Source organism: Pan paniscus, chromosome 14 (genome assembly GCF_029289425.2).
Source record: "Pan paniscus chromosome 14, NHGRI_mPanPan1-v2.0_pri, whole genome shotgun sequence".
NCBI lineage: Eukaryota > Metazoa > Chordata > Mammalia > Primates > Hominidae > Pan > Pan paniscus.
Genome location: NC_073263.2, coordinates 27,141,042 through 27,168,613, shown reverse-complemented (window position 1 = coordinate 27,168,613; position 27,572 = coordinate 27,141,042). Strand labels below are relative to the sequence as shown.

The 27,572-nt window shown below is 36.2% G+C and overlaps 1 protein-coding gene across 4 annotated transcripts in view; it reads left to right on the top strand.

The window, feature by feature from the left end:
• LNX2 (ligand of numb-protein X 2) overlaps positions 1 to 26,940 on the top strand; it is a 75,353-nt gene extending 48,413 nt beyond the window's left edge. For all 4 annotated transcript variants that reach the window (XM_034936491.3, XM_034936490.3, XM_055097172.2 and 1 more), the window contains 8 exons: positions 3,515 to 3,762; positions 4,958 to 5,157; positions 10,022 to 10,390; positions 12,813 to 12,956; positions 16,407 to 16,584; positions 19,386 to 19,617; positions 22,343 to 22,501; positions 24,366 to 26,940. In XM_034936491.3, the coding sequence (XP_034792382.3) occupies positions 3,515 to 3,762; positions 4,958 to 5,157; positions 10,022 to 10,390; positions 12,813 to 12,956; positions 16,407 to 16,584; positions 19,386 to 19,617; positions 22,343 to 22,501; positions 24,366 to 24,501 (1,666 nt within the window). In that variant the 3' untranslated portion in view covers positions 24,502 to 26,940. The remainder of the gene's footprint in view (positions 1 to 3,514; positions 3,763 to 4,957; positions 5,158 to 10,021; positions 10,391 to 12,812; positions 12,957 to 16,406; positions 16,585 to 19,385; positions 19,618 to 22,342; positions 22,502 to 24,365) is intronic.
• Positions 26,941 to 27,572: the final 632 nt, after the last annotated feature.

Here is a 27,572-nt window from a genome sequence, read left to right as displayed (position 1 = left end):
CACTACCACCACCCCCACTATTAATACTAATATTACTGACAGTAATATAGTGTGTTGTTGCACCATGTGTTTCCTAGTGTGAACTAGCTCATATGCAGTTGTTATCAGGGAATGATGTCACTGTAGCATAAATCAAATTAGTCCATATATAGTTTTTCCCTTAGGAGGAGAGCCAGAATAGTGGGAATAGAAGAACAGCCTTCAGCAGGAAAGGAAAAATCCCTATTTGGGTCTTGGCTGCTGCAAGAGCATTTTGGTTTTATTTAAGAAAATTAAAAAACACACCTACATGTACAGATCCCTCCCTCAGGAGGTGCAGCCCTCAGCCCATGGCAGATTGCACTGCCTCAGCAGCCCACCATCTCAGAGCTCCACTGTATGGTCTCAGCATGTGCCTACCTCAATCTAATTAGATGTCACATGCTGTTCTATTCTGTTGTTTTTATTTAATTTTGATATCCTCTGTACTAGTCTCCTGCTACACTGAGTCACCTGCCTGAATAAACCAAGTCACCTCCCCCAGTGCAGTTTCAGTTTGTGTTCTTAAATGTTCCATTTCCAAAGATGGATAGGTTTTTATTTTTGTGATTTCTGTTTTTTAATGATCGCTAATACCCTTCTAGCCCCAACGTTCTGTGATTGTGTTTCTAGGTACAAGTTTTTAGAAGAAATTCAATTTATATTTTCCCAAGGCCTAGGAAAAGAATACCATAGGAATGAATTTAGTATGATACACTGGAAAGAACAGAAGCTAGAAGCCTTTGAAATCAGATCTGAGTTTGTTTGGATTATGGCTCTGCAATTTAATAGCTGTGTGATGTTGGCTTAGTTGGTTAAGTCTCAAGTTTCCCATTTTTAAATGGGGATAACAGAGTAATTGTGAGGATTTAATGAAATAATGTATATAAAGGTTGTTACGTAAGTAATTGGCACAAATTAGGCACTCCACAAATGTTGAGTTTTTCCTTTCTCTTTTGGTTCCAAGTATTTGCAGCTTGAGGGATGATGGCTCTGAGCTGTCTGTATTCATGAGCTTTTATCTGCCCAAGTCTGCTCTGATCTACTCATTCCCTAATAGTTTTTTTTAAATATAGTTTTATTGAGATTCACATATCATCAAATTCACCTATTTTATAAATTCATTATAAATTGCCCACTTTAAATAAATTCACTTTATTTAAAGTGTGCGATTCAGTGCTATTTAGTGTATTCACAGAATTACGTGACCATCATCACAATCCAATTTTTAGAACATTTTCAGCATACCTAAAAGAAACCCAATACCCATTAGCAGCCATTTCCCATTCCCCGATACACGGTTTTGAGTGTCTACCCCAACTCTTTTTTTCCTTTAAGCCCTGTTGCAGTTTTTCTAGAATGCATATATTATGTTAAAAGAAATGTTTGTAGTATAATCTGGGCCTTTGCCCTCATCAGTGAAAGTGTTCTTTCTGAGGTTACCTTCTAATTGCCAAGTCTACCAACACTTTTTGGTCCTTATTTGCCCTTTCTGTGGCCATTTGCACTATTGGTCACTTTTTGTTGTTGTTGACTGCTTGTCTCCCTAGTTAAGTTTGCACTCTTTGTCTCATAATCTCTTTCTGTCTAGTTGTTCAATTTCATCTACTCAGGCTGGTCCATCTCATTTAAATATGGGTTTTCCCAAAGGTTCAATCTATGGCCTTCCTCTTCTAATGCTGAGTGAAATAATTTTTCTGTATTTTTACATGATGTCATTTTTAATATTTTTCTTTAGTTCCTGTTAGCAGTTTGCTGTCTCACTGGGACTGTAAGTATACCTGTTACTTTACCTCTCTAACAACTTTAGCTTTTCCTTTTAAAAGTTATTTTTGTGTGTTTAATAACTATAAGATAGGCCTTACATATTTCGTTTGTGAAGGTGTAGAGTTGTCAGCTAGACTGATTCCCAGATGTACATAATCTGTCTGTATTTCTTCTTCAGTTCCAGTTCCTGGTTCGTTTTTTCCATTGAACACTAGCTATTCTTGTGTAGATATTTGTGTATGATGTGATTTTGTAAATTAAATCTTTACCTGTCTTTTCAGTCATATTATTTTTATGGTCTAGTTTTAGCCTCAACTTTTTTTTGAATAAAATATTTTAAAAATATATTTCGAATTAAACCTGCTTACTTGACAAAAGTAATTTTTTTCATGATCTAATTTTCAAAAATACTTGTCAGGCCCTTGCGAGAGCATTCCCTGGAGTGCTGTACAACAATACAGAGGAGAAAACCATTTGTCCCCCTTCTTAACAAGGTGTAGAGCAAACAAGAAATGAGAGAAAGGTGAATAAAGATATTTCATAGTGAATCCCTTTCAAGAACTTGAAATCCAGGATTTAAAAGAAATCTTTAGTTCAGGAGGGAAAATACTACTTTTATAGTTAAGCGATAGCTTTTAGTTTTAATTGTATTTAATTCTGTGTTGTGTTAGAAATTTTGGAGTTTTAAAAATATTGTTGAGTGAAGGTCTGCAACCCTAGGCATAAGGTCTATGATCACCCATCCTACCAAGCATTACTGTAGCTAATTACAACCAAAGCATGTGGCATCCGTAGAGTCGTGGTAGGCCTCAGGTATATGTGTCCAACTTTCCTTCACTAATCTTCTTGTCCTCCTCCCATCCTTCAAACTAGGGGTTATTAGTCACTGTCCAATCAAGGTGTCCAATGGAAAGGCACTGGCCCCTTGACATCATTTTTAATATTTGTTATATAGAGCCTTTATTTAAATGTTTCCTTGATTATAAGTTTAAAAACAAGCATCCATCGGCTCCTTTTATTTGCTTAAATAAGTAAAAACAAACAGGTTAACGGTTGTGATTTCTGGGTGTTTATGTAAGTTTTCAAGTACTTGGAATATATTCTTCAGTTTACATAGCATATCAATAATTCTATTGAAATTCTAATTTCACAAACTAGGAGGCATATTTTTCTTTCCATGTCTATCATAAAATAAATTATATGGGTCTTTCCTTTGCCTTGCAGTAAGTTGTAAAGCTTCAGATGTCTCACTACCCACTAATTAATGAGCGTGTCGTGTGTCTGTGAAGAGTGTAGAAGCATGGTGGCACAATCAAGGTCTAAGTCAGGACGCAACCACTTGTGGGAGAAGACTGCTGATTTCACTGCTGTGGTTAAGCCATTTAACCTGTAAATGGGTTATGTGATCAGAATTTCAGAATAATTCTTGCAGTACAGAGATGACTATGAGGGTGTTTTCTGGTGACAAGTATATACCTGCATACAATTTTTTACTGACATATTCTTTGGATACATACCAAACCATTGTTCATGCTAATCCTTCTGTTCTTGATTATCTGCTCTATGGAGCAGTAAGAACTTAGTGTGAGTGGAGATTAGGATCAAAACTGTGTATAGGTACTTCTAGCTTCTGGTTCTGTTTGTGTAGAAGCTATTAGTCCCCCTCCCTATTTTATTTGTTTGTTTGTTTTCAAAATCATCTGGAAACCATCTGATATTCTTTTTCTAGATGTCCTGGAGCTTCTCATCGGAGAGTTGCCCTGGAGAGAAGGAAAACTAGTAGAACTCAAGCAGATATTGAGAATGAAAATGGGCCCACTCTACTAGATCCTGCAGGTACCTTATCTCCAGAAGCAGACTGTTTGGGGACAGGCGCAGTGCCTGTGGAGCGGCACTTGACATCAGCATCTCTTCCCACATGGAGTGAGGAGCCTGGCCTTGACAACCCTGCCTTTGAGGAGAGCGCTGGAGCTGACAGTATGTGTGGTGCAACTCCTTGTGTATTTCATCTCTATTTCCCTTCTTCCCACTACTTACCCAAGATGTACTTTTTTCATCTTTAAAGAAAAATTTAAAAAATAAAAATAAGAAAACAAACAGAAATAAAAGAAACTTCATTGAGATATAATTTATATACATCATTCACCCTTTTCATTGTACAGTTCTAACAGTTTGCATTTTAGAAACAAATCACAAATCTTACCCCCGAGGCAGATGGTCCTAACCCATCCCTTTTCTGTTGCAGTCTGTGCACTCACTAGTCATTCGCGTGGTTATTACTGTCTGTGTTCAGAAACTTGTTTGCTTCTTGTCATAAGAAGTCAACATCAAGAACAACACAATTAAATGCTATTCTGTGTCAGGCACTGTGCTAAACATTTTATATGTATTAGCTATTTAGATGCTTGTAACATTTTAAGTTTGGGTTTGTTTTTTTTTTAAACAAGAAAACTGAGGCTTGAGAGATTAATTGGTCAAGTTTCTACAACCAGTAAATGACTGGGTTTGTATTTGACTCCAAGACCATGCATCTCACCATTATACACCTCTGGTACCAGCCACTGCTCTGTTACCCACTAGGAAGTTAACAGAAGGCCTGTAGTCATGGATCTTGGGCATATCATGGTAGTGGGCCCTTGATATTTCCTTTTAAAAATGATTTTCTTTTTCCAAGCTCTACTACAAATTTGAATTTTCCTTGCCGCAACTATGCGCCTTCTTCATTTCCTACGTCTCCGTTCAAGACCCACCTCTTCTTACGAGCTGGATGTGGCTACTCTCTCAACACCTGTGCTGTTTCTATGCCAGAGAGCTAGTGTTTCCTTTGTACTGCCTCACATTATGTACAGTTGTTTCGTGGTCCAAATTTTCTCTCATCAATGAGGACAGAATGACTTTCTTTTCATATTTCTTAATCAGATCACTGTGTCGTCCCTAGTGATCTGATACATAGTAGCTATTTATTATTTACTGATCACTTTTAGTAGAGAAAATTTTTAGATAATCTTAACAACAGATATTTTGTCATTTTGTTTCTTATCCAGTGATACTGCTTAGCTGTTAATCATGTATTAATGTGACATACTTACCTGAAGATAATCAGAATATAAATTGTTGGGTTTGTTTATGTTTTTAACATCTGTTTTTGTCTGTCTCATTTTTAACTTGGCAGCCACACAACAGCCACTTAGTTTACCAGAAGGAGAAATCACCACGATTGAAATTCATCGGTCCAATCCTTACATTCAGTTAGGAATCAGCATTGTGGGTGGCAACGAAACACCTTTGATTAACATTGTCATCCAGGAGGTCTATCGGGATGGGGTCATTGCCAGAGACGGGAGACTTCTTGCTGGAGACCAGATTCTTCAGGTATCAGTTTTAATTATTCTGTTAACTTGTGCCTTTTTGTTCCATTCTTAACACTTAAACCTTAGAAAATTGTGCTGTTATGGAACCTAAATTATATATAGATTAGTTTTACTGTTTCTATATGCAAAACATCAGAATTTATGTGTAATTTGTGGTATTTTCCCATATACACAGAGTATTTTTTCTTCCTATCTTAATTTTCATTCCTGCATGCAATGTGGCTTGGCACATGATCTCAGGCTCGCTGAGCTAGCTAGACTCTTCTTTGGGCTGACTAGCCTCTTCCTGCTTGGACTTCTTGAATGGCTGTTCAAGGGTCACCTTCATCCATGTTGAAATTATCATCTCATTGGTATTATTTTATACCCAGTTTTCCCATTCATTACCTTCATTGTTGGATTTATCCTTTTGTATACAGACTACTAAAATCTAGAAAAGAAGGAACCATGCAGCACTCATAATTTATACCACAGATTATAAGATAGAGTTCAGAAATCTTGCAGTCATCTCCTATCAACTCCCTAATGCACTCTCCTCAGCAAACACTCCAACTCTGCATTTTCAATAATCCCCTTCGCTCCCCTTACTGTTTTCCCTTTCAGAAGATGATCTTTAAGAAGAAACAGGTATTCTCCAAAAATAACTAGCATGGGATAAGATACTTTATTAGAGGGCAAGTTGAGATGAGGGGAGGAGAATGGTAAGAGTTCTACAATACCGGAGTTGATGTTAATACCGGCCTGGACCATTTTCATCATACAAAGGTGATAATAATTGAAGCTTAAAAATGGATAACTTCTAGGAGAGAGAGGAAATATTCATGAACAAGAGAAAATGTCTCCTGTCAACCCAAGCGCAGGGACTCCTCTCTCTCCTTGGATTTGTGGTTCGGTCCTTCACCATGACCTGTTGATATCTACCCCCTACTTCCATTTTCCTGCCACTTCTTGAGTCTAGGACTTCTCTTCTTCATATCTAACTTAGTAGAATACCCCATCATATACTTCTGCCTCCCAACTCTCCTCCCTTAAATCTGAAACAATCACTGCCAGGTTAATACATCAGTAACCCTGCTTGCCTTGCAAAGGTTCAACTAGGAGGTCAAGTCCAGACTGATTAATCTAATAGTCAGGGTCCTCCACGGTCTCTTCTACAACCTGTCTTGTTAATCTCAATTCTTCATTTCAGGCACACCAGCTCATTCATTTCTCACAACATTCTAGGCACTATACTAGTTGCTGGTGGTACATTTCAGAGCAAAATACTGACCTGTCCTCATGGAATATACAGTCTAGTGGAAGAGCCAGACATAGCAGTCTTCTTCCTTCCCTGCAAACACCTTATTCCCTTGCAGCCTGTCCTCATCTCATGAGCCAGTTTGTTCACCTTCATCCTTAAAGCTTTTGTTCAGCCATTCTCCCCCATACTGATTCCTCCTACATTAGTTATTATTGGCATTCATCACTTTTCTCTTCATCACTTGGCACGTGATGAGTTACAGAGAATTGTTTGAACATTTTACGTATGTAGGCATGATCTAAGGTAATTGCAACCACCCTAATGGTACAGATTATGATACAGATTTCTCATAGCTTGTAGTAAGTGCTCAGAAAATATTTGCTGAGTCAATAAAAGAGTGAATTTGAATATAAGATGCTGTTGGGAATAGCCATCTCCTTTATTAAAAGAAAAACTTGGTTAGGATTTTTAGTTGTTGAAAAGAAATCTCTAGACTTGGGGCTATGGGAGTCTACAAAGGCAGCCAGGATTGACCCTACTAGGGATTCTTGGGTTTGATTTCCACTCCCGCTTGTATGCTGCTTTTCATGGTGTATTATTCCTGAAAATAATTAACACCAAGCCCAAAACCCTTCCTTCATTACCCCTAGGCATGGCTGAGACAGACTGAACTTTCAAACAGTGTTTTTTTTACCAAATACTTAGACGTAATAGAGGAATACAGGAACATAACTAATCCAGCTCATATAAAATCAGATTTCTGATCCTGTCATAGCTAGCTATTTAGTTATCCTAGCTGCATTTTATGATATTAGTACTTTAGCTGCACAGGCTGGCACAACTTGTAGGACCCCTTGTATTATTTACATCCTAGCTCCTGACTTGATTTTGCAGAGAGGGACTCTTACAGCTCATTTCCCAGATTCATCCTCCCAGACATCTTGACACTTTGGTGGTCAGGACCAGGAAGGGCAGATAGTCCTTTTCTGCAGCCCACTGAGTGTTCTTTGACTCTCCCACTTCTGGGCTTTTTAGCTGAAATGTAAGTGTACACTTATTTTTTGCTACTAGCCCAGTATTGTTACAAATGTTTTTATTTATATTTCTTAGAATATAACAGATTCGTTTAAGTTTTTTTTACTAATACATTTCATCAGTGGGCTTGTTTCTATTTTAGAGAATGGTTCATTAACACTACTGAATCTTTAGACCTCAAAAGATTGTAATTATCTGAAATTATCAACCATATTTTTGGGAATTAATTCAGTTATAAAGTCTACATTGTAGAAATTCCACTGCATTATTACTGTTTATGGAAACCTGTATACTAATAACTCCAATAATGGCAATCTTACATCTAGTTTACTGATTCAAATTGATAAGAAAAGTCTGAGCACATAATCTGATTAATGAATTCACAAAGGGTCTCTCCTATTATAGGCCCTGACTTCTGGTTGGCTTTTAACTGGTGTGTTGGAGCCAAGTAAAGCCACCCCCGTTTCCCACATATGGACTGTTTATGGTTATTCAAGAGTAAACACTTGGAAAGAGGCCTATTGGTATTTTTTACTATCTGGTTACCTCCAACTTTGTATAAGCTAAATAAATATAACACAGTGAGCCAATTTGAAAATCTCAAAGAGGCAGTAGGATGGTTGATTTGCAGACCAGAGAGCTAGCTTGCATTTTCATTTTTGCAGACCATATACATAAGCAGTGTGTGGCTTTGGTGGTTTTCCCACATTTATATATATTTATTTACATATACAAATGTTATTAAATAGCCTCTTTGAAAAGGAGAACCATATGCTTTCAGAGCTTTTTGCTACTCTTAGAGTTTCATATGCAGCCTCTTTGAGCAGTTTTGAAGAAAAAAAATACTGCTATTATAAATTACCTCACTATCATTAATAAAAGTAATATAACTTAGAACATTATTAAGAATAAGTATTTTCAGTTTAATGAAGTCATCAATAATGGCATTTTCAGTTCTGAAGGAAAATAATTACAGCTGTTGATTGTATTGATAAAAAAACACATTTAGCTCAAAAATGAGATAGTTTGCTATGCTGATGTTATTTTTACAAAATCTAGAAACAATATTTTATTTGGTTTCTGCTTTCTCTGAATTTCACTGGCAACCATGCATTGCTGGAGGAAAAATCTTTTTCCAGTTGTAGAATATTCCCCAGCCTGCTTCACAAAGATGTTATGAGGCTGCATGTTTACACATGGCTGGATTTTAGCCAGACGTTTTGTAAAGTCATTTGTGATAGTGTGATATGTCTGAATATAAGACAGAAAAATGTGAACCTACAGGTAGGTAGCTTTGTAGCTAAATAGTTGGAAACGGTGGTTTGACTAATGAATCTATATCTGCGTGGATTTTTAGAAGCTGCTTTCTAAATATAATAGAACTTCAGAAGTTCCATTCTTGACCCTGTATTATTCAATACTTTTACCAAGGACTTGGATGACTACCAAATTAATAGATGTTGCAGACTTGGGAGAAAGCAAGTTCGTGTGTGACATCTGTGCATTTGGTGACTGAATTCTGAAAGGTGTTAATAGGTCAAAATCAACAAAATTCAAAATAGTATTTACAACTATCAATCCTAAGTAAATAGGAAGAGGAAAGTCTTGCCTAATGTGGATTTGTGTGAAAAAGATGTAAGAATTTTAGGTGATCATAAACACCTAACTCAGAGCCTGTCATATAACAGATGGTCAGAGGATGTTGGTTTCATCTCAGACCGATTCAGAGAAGAACTCTAATTGTGATAAATGCTAAGAATCATGCTCATCTCTTGTAACTAAAGAAATAATTGAAGTTAGGTGTATTTTCTAAGTGCTGTTACATACCCAAGGATCAGTCACTATACTTTTTTCGAGATTATAAAGGTGAATACATAAATGTTATATGAGTATTGAATAATGCATTAGATATACGTTATATTTTACTTTTAATGGTAAAAACCGTAATTACTTTTGCACCAACCTAATATTTCTGTGCTGAAGAATTAGAGTGAAATTACAATTAACCTGGTTTTCTTTCAGGTAAAAGTCACTTATCTAAAATAAGTTTGTATACCTGAAATGTGCTACTTTCCTTAAAATAACAATTTATTTTCTCTAGCTTAAGTGTATTTAATTTGGAAAAAGCAAATTTGTAATCTAGTAAAACTTAAATTTCTGTTCCACTAGAATTAGTATTTATTTCATTAGCACTTGCCACATGTTAATCTGTTCATTCTCATACTGATCCCATGAAGTAAACACATTTTACAGATGAGGAGACTCATTCAGACAAGTTCTATAATTTGCCTAAGTTATCAGTTAGTAAATGGTAGTACCTAGGACTCTAATTCAAGACCGTCATTAAAGCCCGTGATCCTAGCTACTATTCTCTCCTTGATGCTAGTCATTGTAAGTTAATATTAGAAACTCTGTTTTTAAATGTCTTTAATGTGGTTTTCTTTGTAAATAATGATTATATAGCATTGTCACCATACTTAGCACTCTCACAATACTTAACTTAGTTTCCTGTGGAAATGTCACATAAACATTCCTACAAATTGGAAAAATAAAAGGTTGTCACACTTCGGTCACAATTCTTTTTTTCTAGGTCAACAACTACAATATCAGCAATGTGTCCCATAACTATGCCCGAGCTGTCCTTTCCCAGCCCTGCAACACACTGCATCTTACTGTGCTTCGAGAGAGGCGCTTTGGCAACCGAGCACACAACCATTCTGATAGTAACTCTCCACGAGAAGAGATTTTCCAAGTGGCTCTTCATAAACGGGACTCTGGTGAACAGCTTGGCATTAAATTGGTGCGAAGGACAGATGAGCCAGGGGTTTTTATTCTTGACCTGTTGGAAGGGGGGTTGGCTGCCCAGGACGGCAGGCTAAGCAGCAATGACCGAGTGCTGGCCATCAATGGGCACGACCTGAAGCATGGAACTCCGGAGCTTGCTGCCCAGATTATTCAGGTAAACCCTCTTGGCCTTCATTCCAAAGGCTTGGCCGAAATGATCATATAGTAGTATTTGTTTTCACTGGCCAATAACATCAGAATTCAGGGGACATTTTATATTTCATTAGAAAATCAGGTGTGGCTACCTGAATTCTTTAAAATCCACACTAGTATAACTTCATTGGAGATAGTTTTTTCTAAAAACTATATCCCTGTGAATTTTGGGGATGGTTATTTACTGAGCGTAGGCTCTACTGTTTCACATTCATTTCTCATTTGGGTCCTGGGTTCTACTATTAAGCCAGATGTAGCAGATGATAGTGTCCACCTTTTAGAAGTGAGGAAAGGGAGGCTCAAAAGAGCTGTGATTACCAAGGATCTGACTTACCTGGTCTCTTAACTCCCTGTCAGGATCTATATAAATAGAGGAAGAATAACTCTTATCTCTATAGTGCTTTGTTGTTTCTAAGGAATTCACAGTGTTTAAAATACATGATAAAATTTGTCCTCATAGCATCTTTGTGACATAAGTAAGGATAGTCATTATTAGAGAAAGAACATGTTTTTCATAAAAGCATGAAGACGGATAAGTTGGAAAGTCATCCAGAGGAGATCTATACATTCTGCAACATGCCATAGCATTTAATGATATGAGCAACTTCTACAGTGATAAGGGTGCAACAAAAAGATGTCTTTCTTAAAGTTAGCGAAACAAAACACTGTAAAGGAAACCAAGAATTATGTAATTGAGGATCAGGAAGTAGGGTAGGCCGATAGTCATTGAAGAATGTGTTTACAACACAGAATCAAATAACAATGAAAATTTAAGACTATAAGAAAATCCAAGTCTCAACTCTCTTTATTGTATTGAGAGGAGATTCTGATATTGGTCTAATTTCATAGACTTGAGGTTGAAAGAAATTGGATGCCTTAAAATTTCCTCAAATCAAAGGCAACATTAGGACCTATATCTGTGGGTATTAGCCAGCAGCTGCACCACTAAAACCCAGGTCATCTTGTAAGAGTGGAGATTAGTGGGAGGGAGGGGAGAAAAGAGGAGGAGGAAGAAGAAAGCTAATAGAGTTATAGCATCTGTTTGAGTAAAAGAGTCAAGTGAGAGGCCAGATCAATAAGACAGAAAATAATAGATGGACTATATGTATTTCAGGCAATGTTTAAATTATCTAATCTAGTTCATTCAATTGGATGATTCTAACTAAATTTCTAACCAAAATGTGAAAAATACAGATACACAGATAGAAAATGTATTTTAAATTGTCCGTGATCATATTTTATATTTGGATGTTATAAATAGTTTCAACGTATTTTGTGCTATAATTTTCTCCAAATAATGGAAAACTAAAGTTGCTCTGTTTCTTTTTGAAAATAAGTAAAAGCCTTATTGTTTTTGGATTTTAAAAAATAACATATACTCCATGTCTTAAAAGGAGACCAATAGTAAATGATTTTAGTAAGGCATTAAACTTGTTTCTCACTTCTTTTCTAATGTAAGATTTGAAAATAAAGTGATTTCTTAACATTATTGACTATAATCATGGGAGAGGTCTCCACTTTGTACCACAATTTCTTTAAAGCAGGCTATCATATTTTCCCATAGGAATTACAGTAAAATTGGGCATTGTGGTCATGACCAAGAGTCAGCATCAAATAAATTAGACTTATAATTTAAAAGGAAGCATTAAATAACTTGTAAAAATGTAACCGATGTAAACGTATGTTCAAAATATGATAGCTAACAAGCCTCTAAATTTAAAACGATAGTCATGAACCTCTAAAATAATTTAACACTTGAGACGTGTGTCACATTCACACACGTATGCTATATATATACACACACATACATATAAAGTCTTGTTATGCAGGATTTCTGTAGTCATTCTTTTCAAGAATGTTGAAGCCGATATCCTACTTTTGACTCAGACCTATAGCAGCAGAAACAAAGCTGTGCAGAATTTCATTATGATTTCTGAAGTAGCCACCATGGAAATTTATTTCAAAAGTCACAATGGACTTTAATCAAGTTTTGAAGCAGTTCTTCCTTTTGTTTTATTTCCTTTGCTCTGTCTTGCAGTATTAAGGCCAACCTTGAAGATGCAAAGAAGTATTACAAGAAAAGTTACCAATCATGGGGCGATAAGAGCCCAGGCAGTGTGACCACTTTGCCTTGGTCATTTTGGAGGTGGGGTTGCAGAGGGCATGCCCAAGATTTTTGTGTGTATGCGCTTCAACTGCTGAAGTTTTAAGATATTAGCTAATGAAATGAACTCATTCCTCTTGCCACCAGTTGCTTGCAGTCACTGTCCAGATGACGCCCTGGTACAGTGATTAAGAAGTTCATTGAAAATTACACTGTGTGTTATCTTTAAAATGACAAACATCATTAGTCACTTGTGGTAATGTATTTGTGTTTTCTCCAGGCCAGTGGAGAGAGAGTGAATTTAACAATTGCTAGACCAGGGAAACCCCAGCCTGGTAACACCATTAGAGAAGCAGGAAATCATAGCAGCAGCAGCCAGCACCACACACCACCACCGTATTATAGCAGACCAAGCTCACATAAGGTGAGGATTTTTTTTTTTATGCCACCATCAAAGGATCATTGTTACAAGCTGGTAAGATTTAAATGAAGGTTTTTTTGTGTGTCAGTCATACCTCAATAAAGCAGTTTTTTAAAAAAAAGATTCAAATGAGGGTTGTTATTCTGTTGAAAAATATAGGTGTTTGGAATATGAAATGTATATGTTTTGCTATCTTGGAAAGTGACCGCTTTGTTCCTTAGATCTGGAGATAGTTTCTTGGAGGGGAAATTTCCTTTGCCAGGCGATTAACAAGAAGCGTGAAATCTTCTATCTGTTTAATCCTACTTGAAAGTGGAATTTATCTTGGGTTGCTTATTTAAATATAAGAGTTAGTTAATGAAAAAACATAAGACAAGATTGACAAATCTATGCTTAATAATTGAGCCTGTTGCCTACAGAACCTGAATTAGATACATGAAGATTAAACATATGAATCATGAATTTTGATAGGTACATATATAGCATATTTACATATATAGCATATATAGCATATAGCATATTTGATAGGTACATATATAGCATATTTCTTTTTATGTTAAAGCTTAGAGGAATATTACCCTAAATCATTTAAAATTCCCATATGTTAAGCTTTGTTACTGTTTCTTCAGAATCAGTATTTCACTGGTTTTATAATGTATTCTACCTGAGCTGAGAATTTTGATGCTACCTCACTTTCAGTCCAAAAATCTGAAAGGATGATACTTTAGCATTCTTGATATTATTTACTTCATTTCATCCTTCATTTGAACTCTTAACTTCCAGTGGGCCAGAAGTTTTAAAACAATGATGTTATGCTTACCCGATTATGCAAAAATAAAAGCTAAATGTGACCTACCAGAGTAATTCTCCTTAAGTAAAATTAAATTGCTTTACTAAGCAAAAACTTATTTATTGTCACCTGAAAGTAACATTTGAGTGAATAATTAGCTTTGGAGTCTGTCTCTGGTACCCTAAGAAAGCATAGCTTAAAGACACAGTATTTTTGGCCCATTGGGTTTATATGGTTTTCTGAGCTTAAGTTCTCTACAGACTTGTCACTGGTCTTTGATTTAGTTAATACTAAAAAGAAATTATAATCACAGACTTCATTCTCATTTCTGAGCAAAACCAAAATGTATGAAGGAAACCTATAATTTGCCTTTAAATAATGACTGTGGAAAAGGGGTAATTGTTTTAAACAGGACTTTTTGAGTAGGCGTTGTTTCATATAGCTAGTCCTTGCTTTACAAGTTTTTTATACATATAAAACTATAATATAAGGTACAAGTTGATAATTGAATCTTTTATGTTATTGAATTTTATAATTTGAGATATGGGTGTATATAACAACATTATAGTTTTAAGAGAGTTTGAAAAACTGTAATTAATAATTCCAGTATTCCTATAGCAAACTCTCCTTAATTCAATTTGTTGTGGGCACATGTATTTTTCTGTCATAACTATGCTAATTCTCATTCTCTTTAATTTTATATGACAATGTTCTAAATAGTGATGCTGAATTTGTTCTATTCCAGGCACTCTGCAAACCTGGCTGGTTAGAAAAACCACTTGAAATGGAATGTGTTCATTTAGCTATTTACTACTAACATGCTCCATTTGTTTTGTCAAATCCTGATACAGCAAAGTAAAGGTCTCCTAGGGAAAACACATACACATTCACCAAAACAATCTTTTCAGACAATTATAATCATTCTGAAAAAATTAAAATATATATTAGTCTTCTATAAAGCTTCCCAGTAGCTGTTCTGATAAACATTCATGTTTGTTTTAGGAAGTTCCTTGAAGCAAACTGAGTATAATCTTTGAAGTTTGGTTGGGTTCCTGGGTAAAAATTGCATACATTTTAGACACCTAGAGTAATAAAATACCCACACTTTGCTTAAATATGTAAGGGCTGAACCTGCTTAAATAAATATACTCAAGGTTGAGTTTACCTGAGTTGTCTTCAGAATAAAGTTGTGTTTGTCTAATTTTGAAGGCTGCTGACAAAAATTTCATACCTTTAGATAGGAGATTGCCTTAAAACATTTACAAATTTTCTCCTTGGTCATAACATTTTCTGGGAATACTATGCTGCTATTATACATAGCTCCTTTGGTAAAATTTCAAGAGTATAGATTTCACATCTGGAGAAGGGTAGATAGGCCTAGAATTCCAGGCCCTGATTTAGAGATTTGATAAATGCCATTATTAACAGTTAAATACATGTCAATTCTCTAATGTGATTTAAGGAAATGTTATAATTCTGTGAATGTAATTTGTATTTTTTATATTATTAACAATTTTAATTATCTACAACATTCTCTTAAAAGTTAATAAGTGTTAAAACCTTCTGAGACATTATCTTACACTGTACACTTAATGGGATAGTTCTTGTGTAGGTGCATATATACAATATGTACATGTAGTCTATCACACTATATAAACATATACAAAATACTATTTGTATTAATGTATAGTACGTTCTTTTAACATACATAAATTTTGAATCCCAGGACAGTTGCCTATATTAACATGATTCGGGACAAGTTACATGACCTCCCTAAGTTTGTTTCATCATCTGTAAAATGGGGTCAATAATAATATATAATTTCAGGACTTTTGTGAAGGTTAAATGAAATAATGCATGTAAAGGCATTAGCTTTTCACAGGCTAAGCCCAAATGTTAATTATTATTTTAATATTAATATTGCATATGTACATCTTATTTTTTACTGAATTCTAATTCAAAAGAAAAGTGATGTTTTAAATTCTTTTTCTTCCAGGAACGTCTCAATAATAAGTAGTAGTAACAAATGTCAGTAAAAATAGGAGATATTAATTTGTTGGGAATTTATTTCCCTGTCATTAACTTTTTCAAAAATTCAGTCATTTTATATCCTTTTAGCTTTTCATGAAGATTTTGAAGGTAGATTTGCATCTTCTTCATGATTGAGCACTCATAGTAGTAGTCAGTGAGAATCAGGAGATAGGTCGATGGCCTTTTTCTGGCAGTTGCCAAAATCTACACTTTTGTACTACTCTGTCAACTTTTCTTTCAAAGAAATGGGGGAAAGATGGAAGTAAAATTAATTGATTTGTCTTCAGAATCTTAAAACTCAAAAGCATCATTTCCTTTTGTGAAGTTGATCAAACATGAAGCTCAAACAAATTATACAAATGATGTGCTTATTTTACTTTGACTGCTGTATTTCAGCAGTCCTGAGTTTTTTCAGCTACATAAACAGTCATATGAAAATAACATAGTCCAAAATTTGACATTGATCCACAGCAGACTTATTAAGAACTGTGTATTACTTTCATTTGCAATTAAGGAATAAAAAATAATTACTTTATAAATGCCATGTAAGTTATTACCTTAGTTTGAAGTAATAACTTTACTTCAACTATATTTTATTCATTATCCAATGATTTTTTTCTTGTATGTTTTAGGATCTTACTCAGTGTGTTACATGCCAAGAAAAACACATTACTGTAAAGAAGGAACCACATGAATCCCTTGGCATGACCGTTGCTGGGGGCAGGGGAAGTAAGAGTGGTGAGCTGCCCATCTTTGTGACCAGTGTGCCACCCCATGGCTGCCTTGCACGAGATGGCAGAATAAAGAGAGGTAAGATGGGATCTTGAAAAATTTTACCACATCTTATTTCTGAATTAAATGCACATTTAAAAAAATAAAGAATATCTACAAAGTATCTATTAAACATGACTTTTTAAAGTTCTTTAAACTGTCCCTTGCATATGGAAGCATAAAGTCATTCTATGAGGTTAGAAAAATGCCTTATATAAAGGAAAGTTGCTGAACCTTGATGACAGTTCCAGAATTTGCTAACAGTTACTCAGACTCTTAGATTATTTTATCTTGGGAAAAGATCCTCTAGCATTACAACAGACTTAGATACTCCGAAGGGCCATCTCACTGAAAAATGTTTCTTTTAATAAAGTGTCTGTGTAGAAGGGGACTCAGAGAGGAGGTGGAGCAGAAGACAAAATTAATTTTAGGGATAAATGCATTTGCCATTTCATATTCCCTATCAATGCTATATAATTTGTATAGATGGGGGTTGCAGCTAGCCACTATTGCCATGGTAAAAATAGCAGTCTCCATTGACTTAGTTTGTATATAAGGTAAGAAAAGTGACTCTGAAAACCTATTTTTCCAGGAATGAAGTTGAACCCCTACCTCACACCATAAACACAAATTAAATCATAATGGATTCAAGATCTAAATATAAGAGCTGAAATTCTTAGAAGAGAACACAAATGTAAATCCTCATGACTTTGGATTAGGCAGTAGTTTCTTAGATATGACACTAAAAGCAAAAGCAACAGAATAAAATATAGACAGACTGGACTTTAAAACTGCAAACTTTTGTGCTACAAAGAATACAACCAAGCAAATGAAAAAATAACCCACAGAATGGGAAAAACATTTGCAAATTATATATATGACAAATGACTTGTGTCTAGAATATATATTCTTACAACTCTAATTAAAAAGACAGAAAACACAACATAAAGATGAGGAAAGAATCTGAATAGACATTTCTCTAAAGAAGATAAATAAATGGCCAGTTTTCCTATGAAAAGATGCTCAGGCTGGGTGTGGTGGCTCACGCCTGTAATCTCACCACTTTGGGAGGCCAAGGCAGGTGGGTCGCTTGAGCCCAGGAGTTTGAGAACAGTCTGGGCAATATGGCACAACCTTGTCTCTACAAAAAATACAAAAATTAGCCAGCTGTGGTGGTGTGAATCTGTAGTAATCCCAGTTAGTTAGGAGCTGAGGTGGGAGGATCACCTGAGCTCCAGAGGGTCAAGGCTACAGTGAGCTGAGATCATGCCACTGTACTCCAGCCTAGCATCAGAGTGAGATCCTGTCTCAAACGCAAATCAAAACCACAGTGAGATACTACTTCACAACCAGTAGGATGACAATAATGAAAAAGACAGCCAATAACAAACACTGGCAAGGATGTGGAGCAGTGGAAACCCTCATTAATTGCTGGTGGGAATATAAAGTGGTACAACTGTTTTTGGAAAACAGTTTGGTAGTTCCTCAAAGAGTTAAACTGATTCCTCATATAGTTACCATATGACCAGCAATTCCACTTCTAGAGAAATGAAAACAGCTGTTCATATGAAAACTTGTATACCAGTGTTCATAGCAGCATTATTCACAATAGCCAGAAAGTGGAAACCACTCAAATGTCCAGCAGCTGATGAATGGATCAATGGAATGTGGTCTACCCATACAGCAAAATATGATTTGGCTATGAAAAGGACTGAAGTACTGGCACAAATTAAAAGGATGAACCCTGAAAATATTATGCAAGTAAAAGAAGCTAAATATAAAAGACCATGTATGATTCCATTTACATGAAATGTTCGGAAGAGGCAAATCTGTAGAGACAGAAAGTAGATTAGTAGTTGCTTAGGGTTGGGGAAGGGAAATGATGGGTATAGAGGGAGTGATTAAAATGTTCTCAAAATTACTGTCATGATGATTGCACAACTGTGAATATATTAAAACCATAAAATTATGTTCTTTAAATGGGTGAATTGAATAGTATGTGAATTATTTCTCAAGCTGCTATTAAGTAAAGGTTATTTATCCAGTTGTAGTATTGGGGTAATTTTATTTCCTTTTTGTTCTTTTATTGTGTTTTCTAAATTTTCTTCAATGAGAATGATTTGCTTTAATAATCTGAAAAACTGATGATAAATTAGGAGAGATAAATTTCTGTAGACTTTGTAGCACAAATGTCTGCTTCCTACAAAACTAATCCTTTCCTAACCTTTGATATAATCCTCATTGCCATTTTTTATTATATTACTTAGCAGAGCAACAGTTCTTTTCTTCCTGAAACAGGGAAGACATTCAAACCGCAAGTTTCATTTCTTCGTGTGGGCCCAGGGATAGCTTCTCTGTACATATTCTGATGTTTGCCCTGAATAAACTATACAGGGCTGTCCTTATGTATAGAACTGTGTAAATATAAAGCAGAATACATTAAAGATTTATTTCTAAGGGCAAAGGATCAGGTGATTTTTGATTGGACAGAATTGTAGAAATCTCTGAAACTCTTAAGAAGAGAAATGAACCTGCCCAGGGCCTGTACACAGCTAAACTCAGACTGATGATTCGAACTTCCAATCATGTCAAGGTGCCTCAGGCCACACTTTTTTCTATGTATTATGACATTATTTTAAAATTATGGAATGTTTTCTGTGCATTGGGTTTCTTCTCAATATTATAAAAATTACAAAGAAATAATAAATGCCATTTATTATTATACCTTATCTCATCAGAGTTGGGGGAACTAACTTTTGTTGCTTAGTTTATAAACAACAAGATTTGCAGGTGAAAACTCAGTGGCTCAGCTCATTTTTCTTGTTTCTTCATCTGAACAGGTGATGTGTTGCTAAATATCAACGGCATTGATTTGACCAATTTAAGTCACAGTGAGGCAGTTGCAATGCTGAAAGCCAGTGCCGCGTCCCCTGCTGTTGCCCTTAAAGCACTTGAGGTCCAGATTGTTGAGGAGGCGACTCAGAACGCGGAGGAGCAGCTGAGTACTTTCAGCGAAAATGAGTATGATGCCAGTTGGTCCCCATCATGGGTCATGTGGCTTGGGCTTCCCAGGTACTGAGCGCTTTCTTGTTGCTTTATGGAAACCATAATCATGCTTGCAGCCCTTATCAGTGTGTAGCATGATAAATTTACTCGTTGGGATAAAAAAAAAAAGCTTTAATTCAGTAAAATAGCAACATCAAATCAAATTACAAAAGAAAAGGATAATTTTTCTTAGGATATTACACTTTAAAAGGTACACAAAGAAAGCAGTTGTGTCCATTCCTGTTAAGGCTCCTCAGTGGGCTAGCCATGAGATTGGATAACCCAGCCTCTTGCTTAGAAAAGTTGTCGTTTACCAGCACTCATTCTGCTATGTGCTGAGACTTCATGCATTTTTCATCAGAAAACCCAGGCCAATCTTGGGGCTTCCCCCCATCCCAGAAGCCTTTCTTAACACCTTTTTAAATTTATTTTAACTCGCTAAAAAAGGCGGTATTTAAAACTCAATTTTTATTGGATACAAGAGTCTATTAAGCCAAACCATTAGTGTTCAAGAATGGCTGCTTCACTTTTATTTTTTATAAATGTGACCAGCCAAGATATGCTGTGGTTGGTCAGTGTCGGGGTCACAGAAGCACATGGAACCTCCAGTGGCATCCCAGGGTACATTCCTTTCCGCGGTTGTTGTTGTTTGACATTTGAGATAGGAAGAAGGTGTTCCTATCATCATTTGTTGTCTAATCCGTTTAGAGTCTTACTGTACCTAAGAATCCTAAAACTAAGCTATGAAGCATTTTGACTTTTGACCAAGTATGAAAATTATTGATTCTTTAAAATAAAACAATAAGAATTTGCTATTTTCTGAGCCACCTGACTCGTGGGATACATTTATAACAACAACTAGCATTTATATAGTGCTTCAAGGCCCTTTGCTCATAGTGGGTGAGAAGTGGTCTACTCGTGCAGTGGCTGGGCAGCACGTTGCAGACCTCAGAGCTCGTCTGCACCTCTAATGATGGGGCAGGCAGAGAGTAGCAGCATCCTGGAGAAACTTGGTCCCTAGTGCTTCCTTTAATTTTCCTTATCTGATATACCAGTCTAGTTTGGAGGTTGGCACATTGACCTCTTTGTTTAGAGCATTTTCTGGTGTGCCAGGCATAATAGCAAAGATTTTAGATGAGAAATACACAGTATAGTAAAATCTGTTTTTGAGCCCACCTGTGTTGAAAGAATACCTGTCGATAAAAGGCTACTTATTCAATGTGTGTATGGAGGTCTCTGTTGAATGCAAAGCTATATTCAACAGCCATGTGTCCACCTCAGTGGGTGCAGGTGGCCCCTATATGCAGGTTTCACACGGCATAGTGTAGCAGCTCTGCTCTGCTTTTCTTGAAAAGGGAGATTCTTCCACTGCGATTTGCTGGGGTATACAAGAAAGCTGTTTGTTTCAGAAGATGCAGCATTAGGAAAATAACCAACACTGTCCCTTTAAATCCAGGCCAGTGCATGGGACCTTGTTCCATCCCAGAAGCCTTTCTTATCAGTGAGCTAGGAAACTAGATAAGATGAGAAGTTCTGGCGTGGTAAACATTGCTTTATAGAATTGGCTTTATTAAGAAATAATAAAACAGGATTTTTAAAATTATTTATTATATTTATATTATATATATTTATTATTTTATTATGGATTTAAAACAGGAAACCTTGCCTTCCATGCATTTAGATCCAGTTCCACCTAAAGATGAAAGATATTTATTTTTTATGAAGAGATTTTTTTTTTCCTTATCATTTAGGTGTGGTTTTTTTGTTTGTTTTGTTTTTAAGATTTTACTCACTGCTTGTTCCCAAATCCATAGAGCTATGGAAACATAACTACATTTTTTTTTTCTCCCTCTCTGGACACATCCTGCAATCTGGCAGTAGCATTCTAACTGTAGTTTCTCAGTGTCTATGATACATTTATATATGCATGTGTGTGTATAGATGTGTATATATTTTCTTTTTTTTTAAAGATGGGGTCTTGCTCTGTCACCCAAGTTGGCATGATCATAGCTCACTGCAGCCTCAAGCTCCTGGGCACAAGCCATCATCCTGTCTCAGCCTCCCAGTAACTGGGACTACAGACACATGATGCTGTACCCAGCTTGTCTATGATAGAAAAAAACAGAAAAAGATTTTTTGTTAGTGTTTTCCAGATTGATTTCTCTATTTTGGCAATTAGAGTCTCCCTTAAAATGAAAACATCCTAAGTAAAGGAGAAAATAACAAATAACTCCTCATGTAGACTAAAAGCCTATAGGACCTTTAGAAAAGAGAGATAATTATCTGCCTTCTTTTCGGAAGCTGCGTTCCTAATCTTTTTCTTCTTTCATTTGCATGCTGGGCTTGGCAGTACTAGACCTCTTTCATCCCACATTGTAATTCCTCTTGTAGATAAAAGTGATTAGTAGAATTGAGGACTTTGTTGACAATGCAGTGAGCTGATATAGATACATGACCTTTTTGTACAGGTTACTGAGGTGTAATTTGTAACCAGGTTCTCTACTTGTGTGTGTGTGTGTATGTGTGTGTGTGTGTCTTCACTTGGGAAGACTGAAAAAAGTTGGAGAAATTTGAGTCTACCTAGGACTGTGTCTGTGCTAGAAAATGGATTGTCAAAATAATCTATTTATTAATAGCCCTTTTTCTTTTTTCCAAGAGTGGTAAATATAACATGGTATGGGGTTATAACAAAAATAAGCGGCTATAAAAGCCTCCATGTTAATTTTTTCTTTATTTTTCTGTTTGTTTATAGCACACTTCATAGCTGTCACGATATAGTTTTACGAAGAAGTTACTTGGGAAGTTGGGGCTTTAGTATCGTTGGTGGATATGAAGAAAACCACACCAATCAGCCTTTTTTCATTAAAACTATTGTCTTGGGAACTCCAGCTTATTATGATGGAAGATTAAAGTGAGTCTTGTTCTAATTAATGATGTGATTCATGTTGATGACATTGGACATGATCTAGACCAGGGGTCAGGGGTCAGCACTAAATCCAGCCCATTATCTTTTTGAAAATAAAGTTTCATTGCAGTGCAGCTACACTTACTGGTTTATGTACTCTCTGGCTCCCACACTACACCAGCGGAGTTGATGTCATCGTGACAGAGACTGTATGGGTCTTGAAGCCTAAAATATTTACCATCTGACCCCTTACAGAAAAAATTTGCCAATCCCGATCTAGACTGAAATGTTACCTTTACTGTCTTGTCACTTATAGCTATGTTTCATTAATCTGATGACAGAAACTGAACCTGAGTTATTTCATCGGACATATTTCATTCATCATGTTGTGATGTGACATTGAGCGCTGAGTAAGTTTCCCACACAGCCTACTCAGGTCCAGTCCTGTCATTAGATGACTCTGCTTTATTTTTCTCCATAGCACTCATCTCTACCTGAGATCGTATTTATGCAAGCTCCATAAGGGAGGGATCTTGTTGCATTTATTGTTATATCCCTAGCAGTCATAACAATACCTTGCATAAAGTAAGATCTCCATAAATATTTGATGAATGAATGTACAATAGCTTACAGGATGCCTGGCGCAGTGCTAAGTGCTGTGCATGCATTATGTAATCTTTTTAACAATCCTATGAGGTAAGTTTCTTTATTATCCCTGTTTTAAAACAAACAAGATAACTGAGGCTTGGAAAGGTTAAGAAACTTGCCCACAATGAAATAGCTGAAAGTGGTTGGCTGGCATTCAAACCCAGGACTATCTGGCTCTAGATCCCTGGACTTTAACCCCTCTGCCAGCCTCTACCACTGAGCAAAAGTCCTCGCTCAGTGTACAGTGTCTTATCAAAGCTCGGGCACTGGGAGAAGAAAAGAGAAGGTGTCATGGCAAGACATCATCACCAGCAGAGAGGAGGTAGTTGATTGTAAATTCTTAATACCTGGTTTACGAAGGAAGAACCAGTTCTTAAAAAGTAAATGTTGACATTCTATATAGAATGCTATGCAGATGGAGAATGTACACTGTTTGCAAGGAGTAAGTGACATCTAAATAATGTATGGAAAGGTGATTGGGAGTGGTATGCTCCAGGTCAGCCTATATTGATAAAGATGAAAAAAAAAATCATTTTAGGAGGAAAGAGTAGGGAAAAATGAATTAATCACTCTCTTAGCTAAGTTACTCAACCAGTCTGGGCCTCTGTTAATTATAATTTGTATTCCTCCTACTTCCAAAAAGAAATTGAAGTAGTTAACAATAAAATAGTATATTTATGGTATAAATAGAAGACCAAAAACCATAAGGATAATTATGGTAATTATAAGGCTGGAAAGGTCCTCCAATTCATCATCCATCCATAATAATTCTGCTTAGAGTACAGTGAGTGTCAACAGCTGAAAGAAGAGGAAGTATGGGTCTTATTTCCAATCTAATTCAGCCCTCAGATGTATGAGCTCTAAGAATGAATAGAAAAATAGCAGTCAAAATAATAACCCCCTTCAAATGCATGACTTGGTATTTTTTTAAAGAGAGAGCATATTTACTCTATATTTTGCTTAAATTAGTGTGAAAATTACTCTGCTTGTCCTTGACATTCACCTACTGGTTATGGAGTCATCGGCACAGGGGTTTCCTTGATTGGCAAGGGAAAGCCAGCATAGGCTTAAGGGCTGTCCCAGACAAAGTAGATTATACACCCTAACCATTGACAGTTCAGTGGTAAGTGAAACCGCATTTTTCATGCTACATAAATCTCAATTGGGATATTTTTAATACCATGAAAATAGTAACATTCTGTATCTGTCTCTCTTTGTCCAGGTGTGGCGACATGATTGTGGCCGTAAATGGGCTGTCGACCGTGGGCATGAGCCACTCTGCACTAGTTCCCATGTTGAAGGAGCAGAGGAACAAAGTCACTCTGACCGTTATTTGTTGGCCTGGCAGCCTTGTATAGATTTTGGAAATTGGTTTCAAATCTTGCATCTTCCTTTTTTAGATTTTTGAAAGAAAACCCTTTGGTTTCATTGTGTTTGTGGTTTAGGAGCTGCTGACACTGCTGGTATACACAGGGCCAAAACCCACTAAGATTGTCCGTTTATGTTTATTTAAATGGTTTCCTAAGTTAGTTACATTTCTTTTAGCTGGGAAACAGTCTTCCACTAACCTTTGTGAGTTTATATTTTCAGAATTCAGACTTAGTTGTTAAAATGTTACCTATGGTAATGAGCAAAGCTCACCCAAACTGTGCCCCAGCTGGAGTAAAGACCTTCTGGTGGGTCTTTGTTTTCAGTAACTGAATCATAGAACGAGTTCTGTATCCCTCAGGCCTGATGTCAGCGAAGCCAGTAACAACAGCGTGTACTGCCACTGTCATAACCAATACCATGAATGAATATACTTTAAATTTTGGTGATAACTATTCCCCATTTTTTTTTTTTTTTTTTTTTTTTGAGCCAGAGTCTCACTCTGTCACCCAGGCTGGAGTGCAGTGGCACAGTCTCAGCTCACTGCAAGCTCCACCTCCTGGGTTCACGCCATTCTCCCACCTCAGCCTCCCGAGTAGCTGGGACTACAGGCGTGCGCCACCATGCCCAGCTAATTTTTTGTACTTTTAGTAGAGACGGGGTTTCACCGTGTTAGCCAGGATGGTCTCAATCTCCTGACCTTGTGATCTGCCCGCCTCAGCCTCCCAAAGTGCTGGGATTACAGGTGTGAGCCGCCGCACCCGGCCGTTCCCATTTTTTATTGGTGCCAACATTTCAAAACTTCATACTGTTTATAAACTGATTTTCTGGTTTATTTCTACTGTAATCTCTCAATATTCATAGAAGATGAAGAAATAAGTCTGACAACACTAAAGAAATTTCTTAATATACTATTATTAGAATAGTAGAGGATAAAAGATAATGTTATCCAGTTACAAAGGAATTTGGATGATAATTATAACTTAATGTTAGAGATGGTAAAGCTGCACTTACTTGAACAGCCCAAAAGCATTAAAAATCTATTTCCAGAGGAATGTTTTGCTATGTAGGGAAATTTTGAAGTAGTTTTTGCTAAAAAATTATTTCTAGAGTTGTGTTATTCTTAGCAGTAATCTTGGCTAGAAATGTTTTTGTGATTTATGCGATTAAACGAAATGATAAAGATAAAACCATATTATTAAATACATATATATCACAGCTAAGTAGGAGAAAGGGAGACCTTTTTATTTTGTTCAGGTAGGAGTATTTCTTGTGTATTTTAGAAACAATTATTTTTCCCATTATTTCTTATGACATTAGTTGTTTCAAGTAGGAGACAGAAAAGTTCTGTTTTGTTGGAAATGTAGGTTTTAGATGTATCTTTCAGTCAGCTCTCAGTCACTAGACTATTTCATATTTTTTGAAGTGTTTTTGAAAATTATGACTAGCCCATTTTTTGTCCTTTATTCAACATACTTATCCTCTGAACACATAAATAAGTGAATAAGATAAAAATATCTTTACCTTATTAATATTATACATACTTGAAAAAAATTTCATTTAGAAACCTAGTTCAGAATCTGAGCTAATTTACAAGTGACCTCTGTAATAAATGGTATTGATAATCAGAGAATGTATTTCAGAATACTACAGTACAATATATTATGAAGCATGACCACTTTATTTTGAAACTTAGCAATTGTATTGCTGGGGTTTGTTGTATCTGTAGCATGTCACTGATTATTTCAGTTAGTTTTATAATGATTTTTTAAAAACATATCTATTTGGAATAAGATACAGCAACAATCATTGCTACTGACTTGTTCAACCCCTTAGTTACACTGTATGATCAACATATAACAAGATACAGTGGAATGGCCCATACAGTATATTACTGTTGTGTGATGATTGGCTTTGGAAGCAATTTGATTTTGAAATGCCTTGATATTCTGATTGACATGGAACAAGTTTTTTCCCTGCTCCCCAAATAGAATTTTGTAACCAACTTTGCTATTTTTTTAAAGTTTGTAAGAATGTGTCATTTCTTGGGGAGTAGCCATCCATCAACAAATATCCTGACTGCTACTTTGTTATATACAAAATACTTACATTGAACCTGGTGGCATAATGAGTATTTTGAAAGAAGAAATTTTTTCACTCTCATTTTTATAGAAATCTTGGAGTCAGCTTAAGCTGTAGCTTTTATGACAAAAGACAGTCATTTTTGGTTAGAGTGATATTTGGTGATGGAAACTTGTTCATAATTTATTGTTACTATAGAACTATCTGGATTTTCTCATTTTTAGTTCTGATAGTTAAATATTTTGGTTTGTTCTGTGCCTTCAGTTTAAATTATTTCAGGATTTTTCAGATGTTTAAATAATGGTGTGAATCATTCAGGATGGAAATAAAAGTCATCCTTTCTGTAATAGTGACGTTGTCTCTTTTCTTGAACAGCAGCTGTTAACTTAGTCTGTGATCTGTATTTTTGTTGCTGGCTCCACTGTCCTTATAATATACCGAGCACCGAGCATGAAACCTCAGGATCACAAACCCACCTTATTCTCACCCCACAGTTTTTCTTTTTCCTTTTTTTTTTTTTTTTTTTTGAGATGGAGTCTCGGTCTGTCACCCAGGCTGGAGTGCGGTGGCACGATCTTGGCTCACTGCAACCTCTGCCTCTGTGGTTTGAGAAATTCTCCTACCTCAGCCTTCTGAGTAGCTGGAACTACAGGTGCCCACCACCAGGCCTGGCTAATTTTTATATTTTCAGTAGAGACAGTTTTGCCATGTGGGCCAGGCTGGTCTCGAACTGCTGGCCTCAGGTGATCCACCTGCCTCAGCCTCCCAAGGCACTGGGATTACAGAGGTGAGCTACCAGGCCTGGCCTCTTTTTCTTTTCTAATATGGTTACTAGGAAAAAAAAAAATTTGTAACTGAAAGAAACAAAGTTGTCTCCTAGTTTTCTAGTAAGTTAAGTTCAAACCAAGGCCTCTGTGGTCAGACTCCTAATTGGATTGTCCAGATGGCTCCATGGTGCCGTTTACCCTCCCTTGCTCCA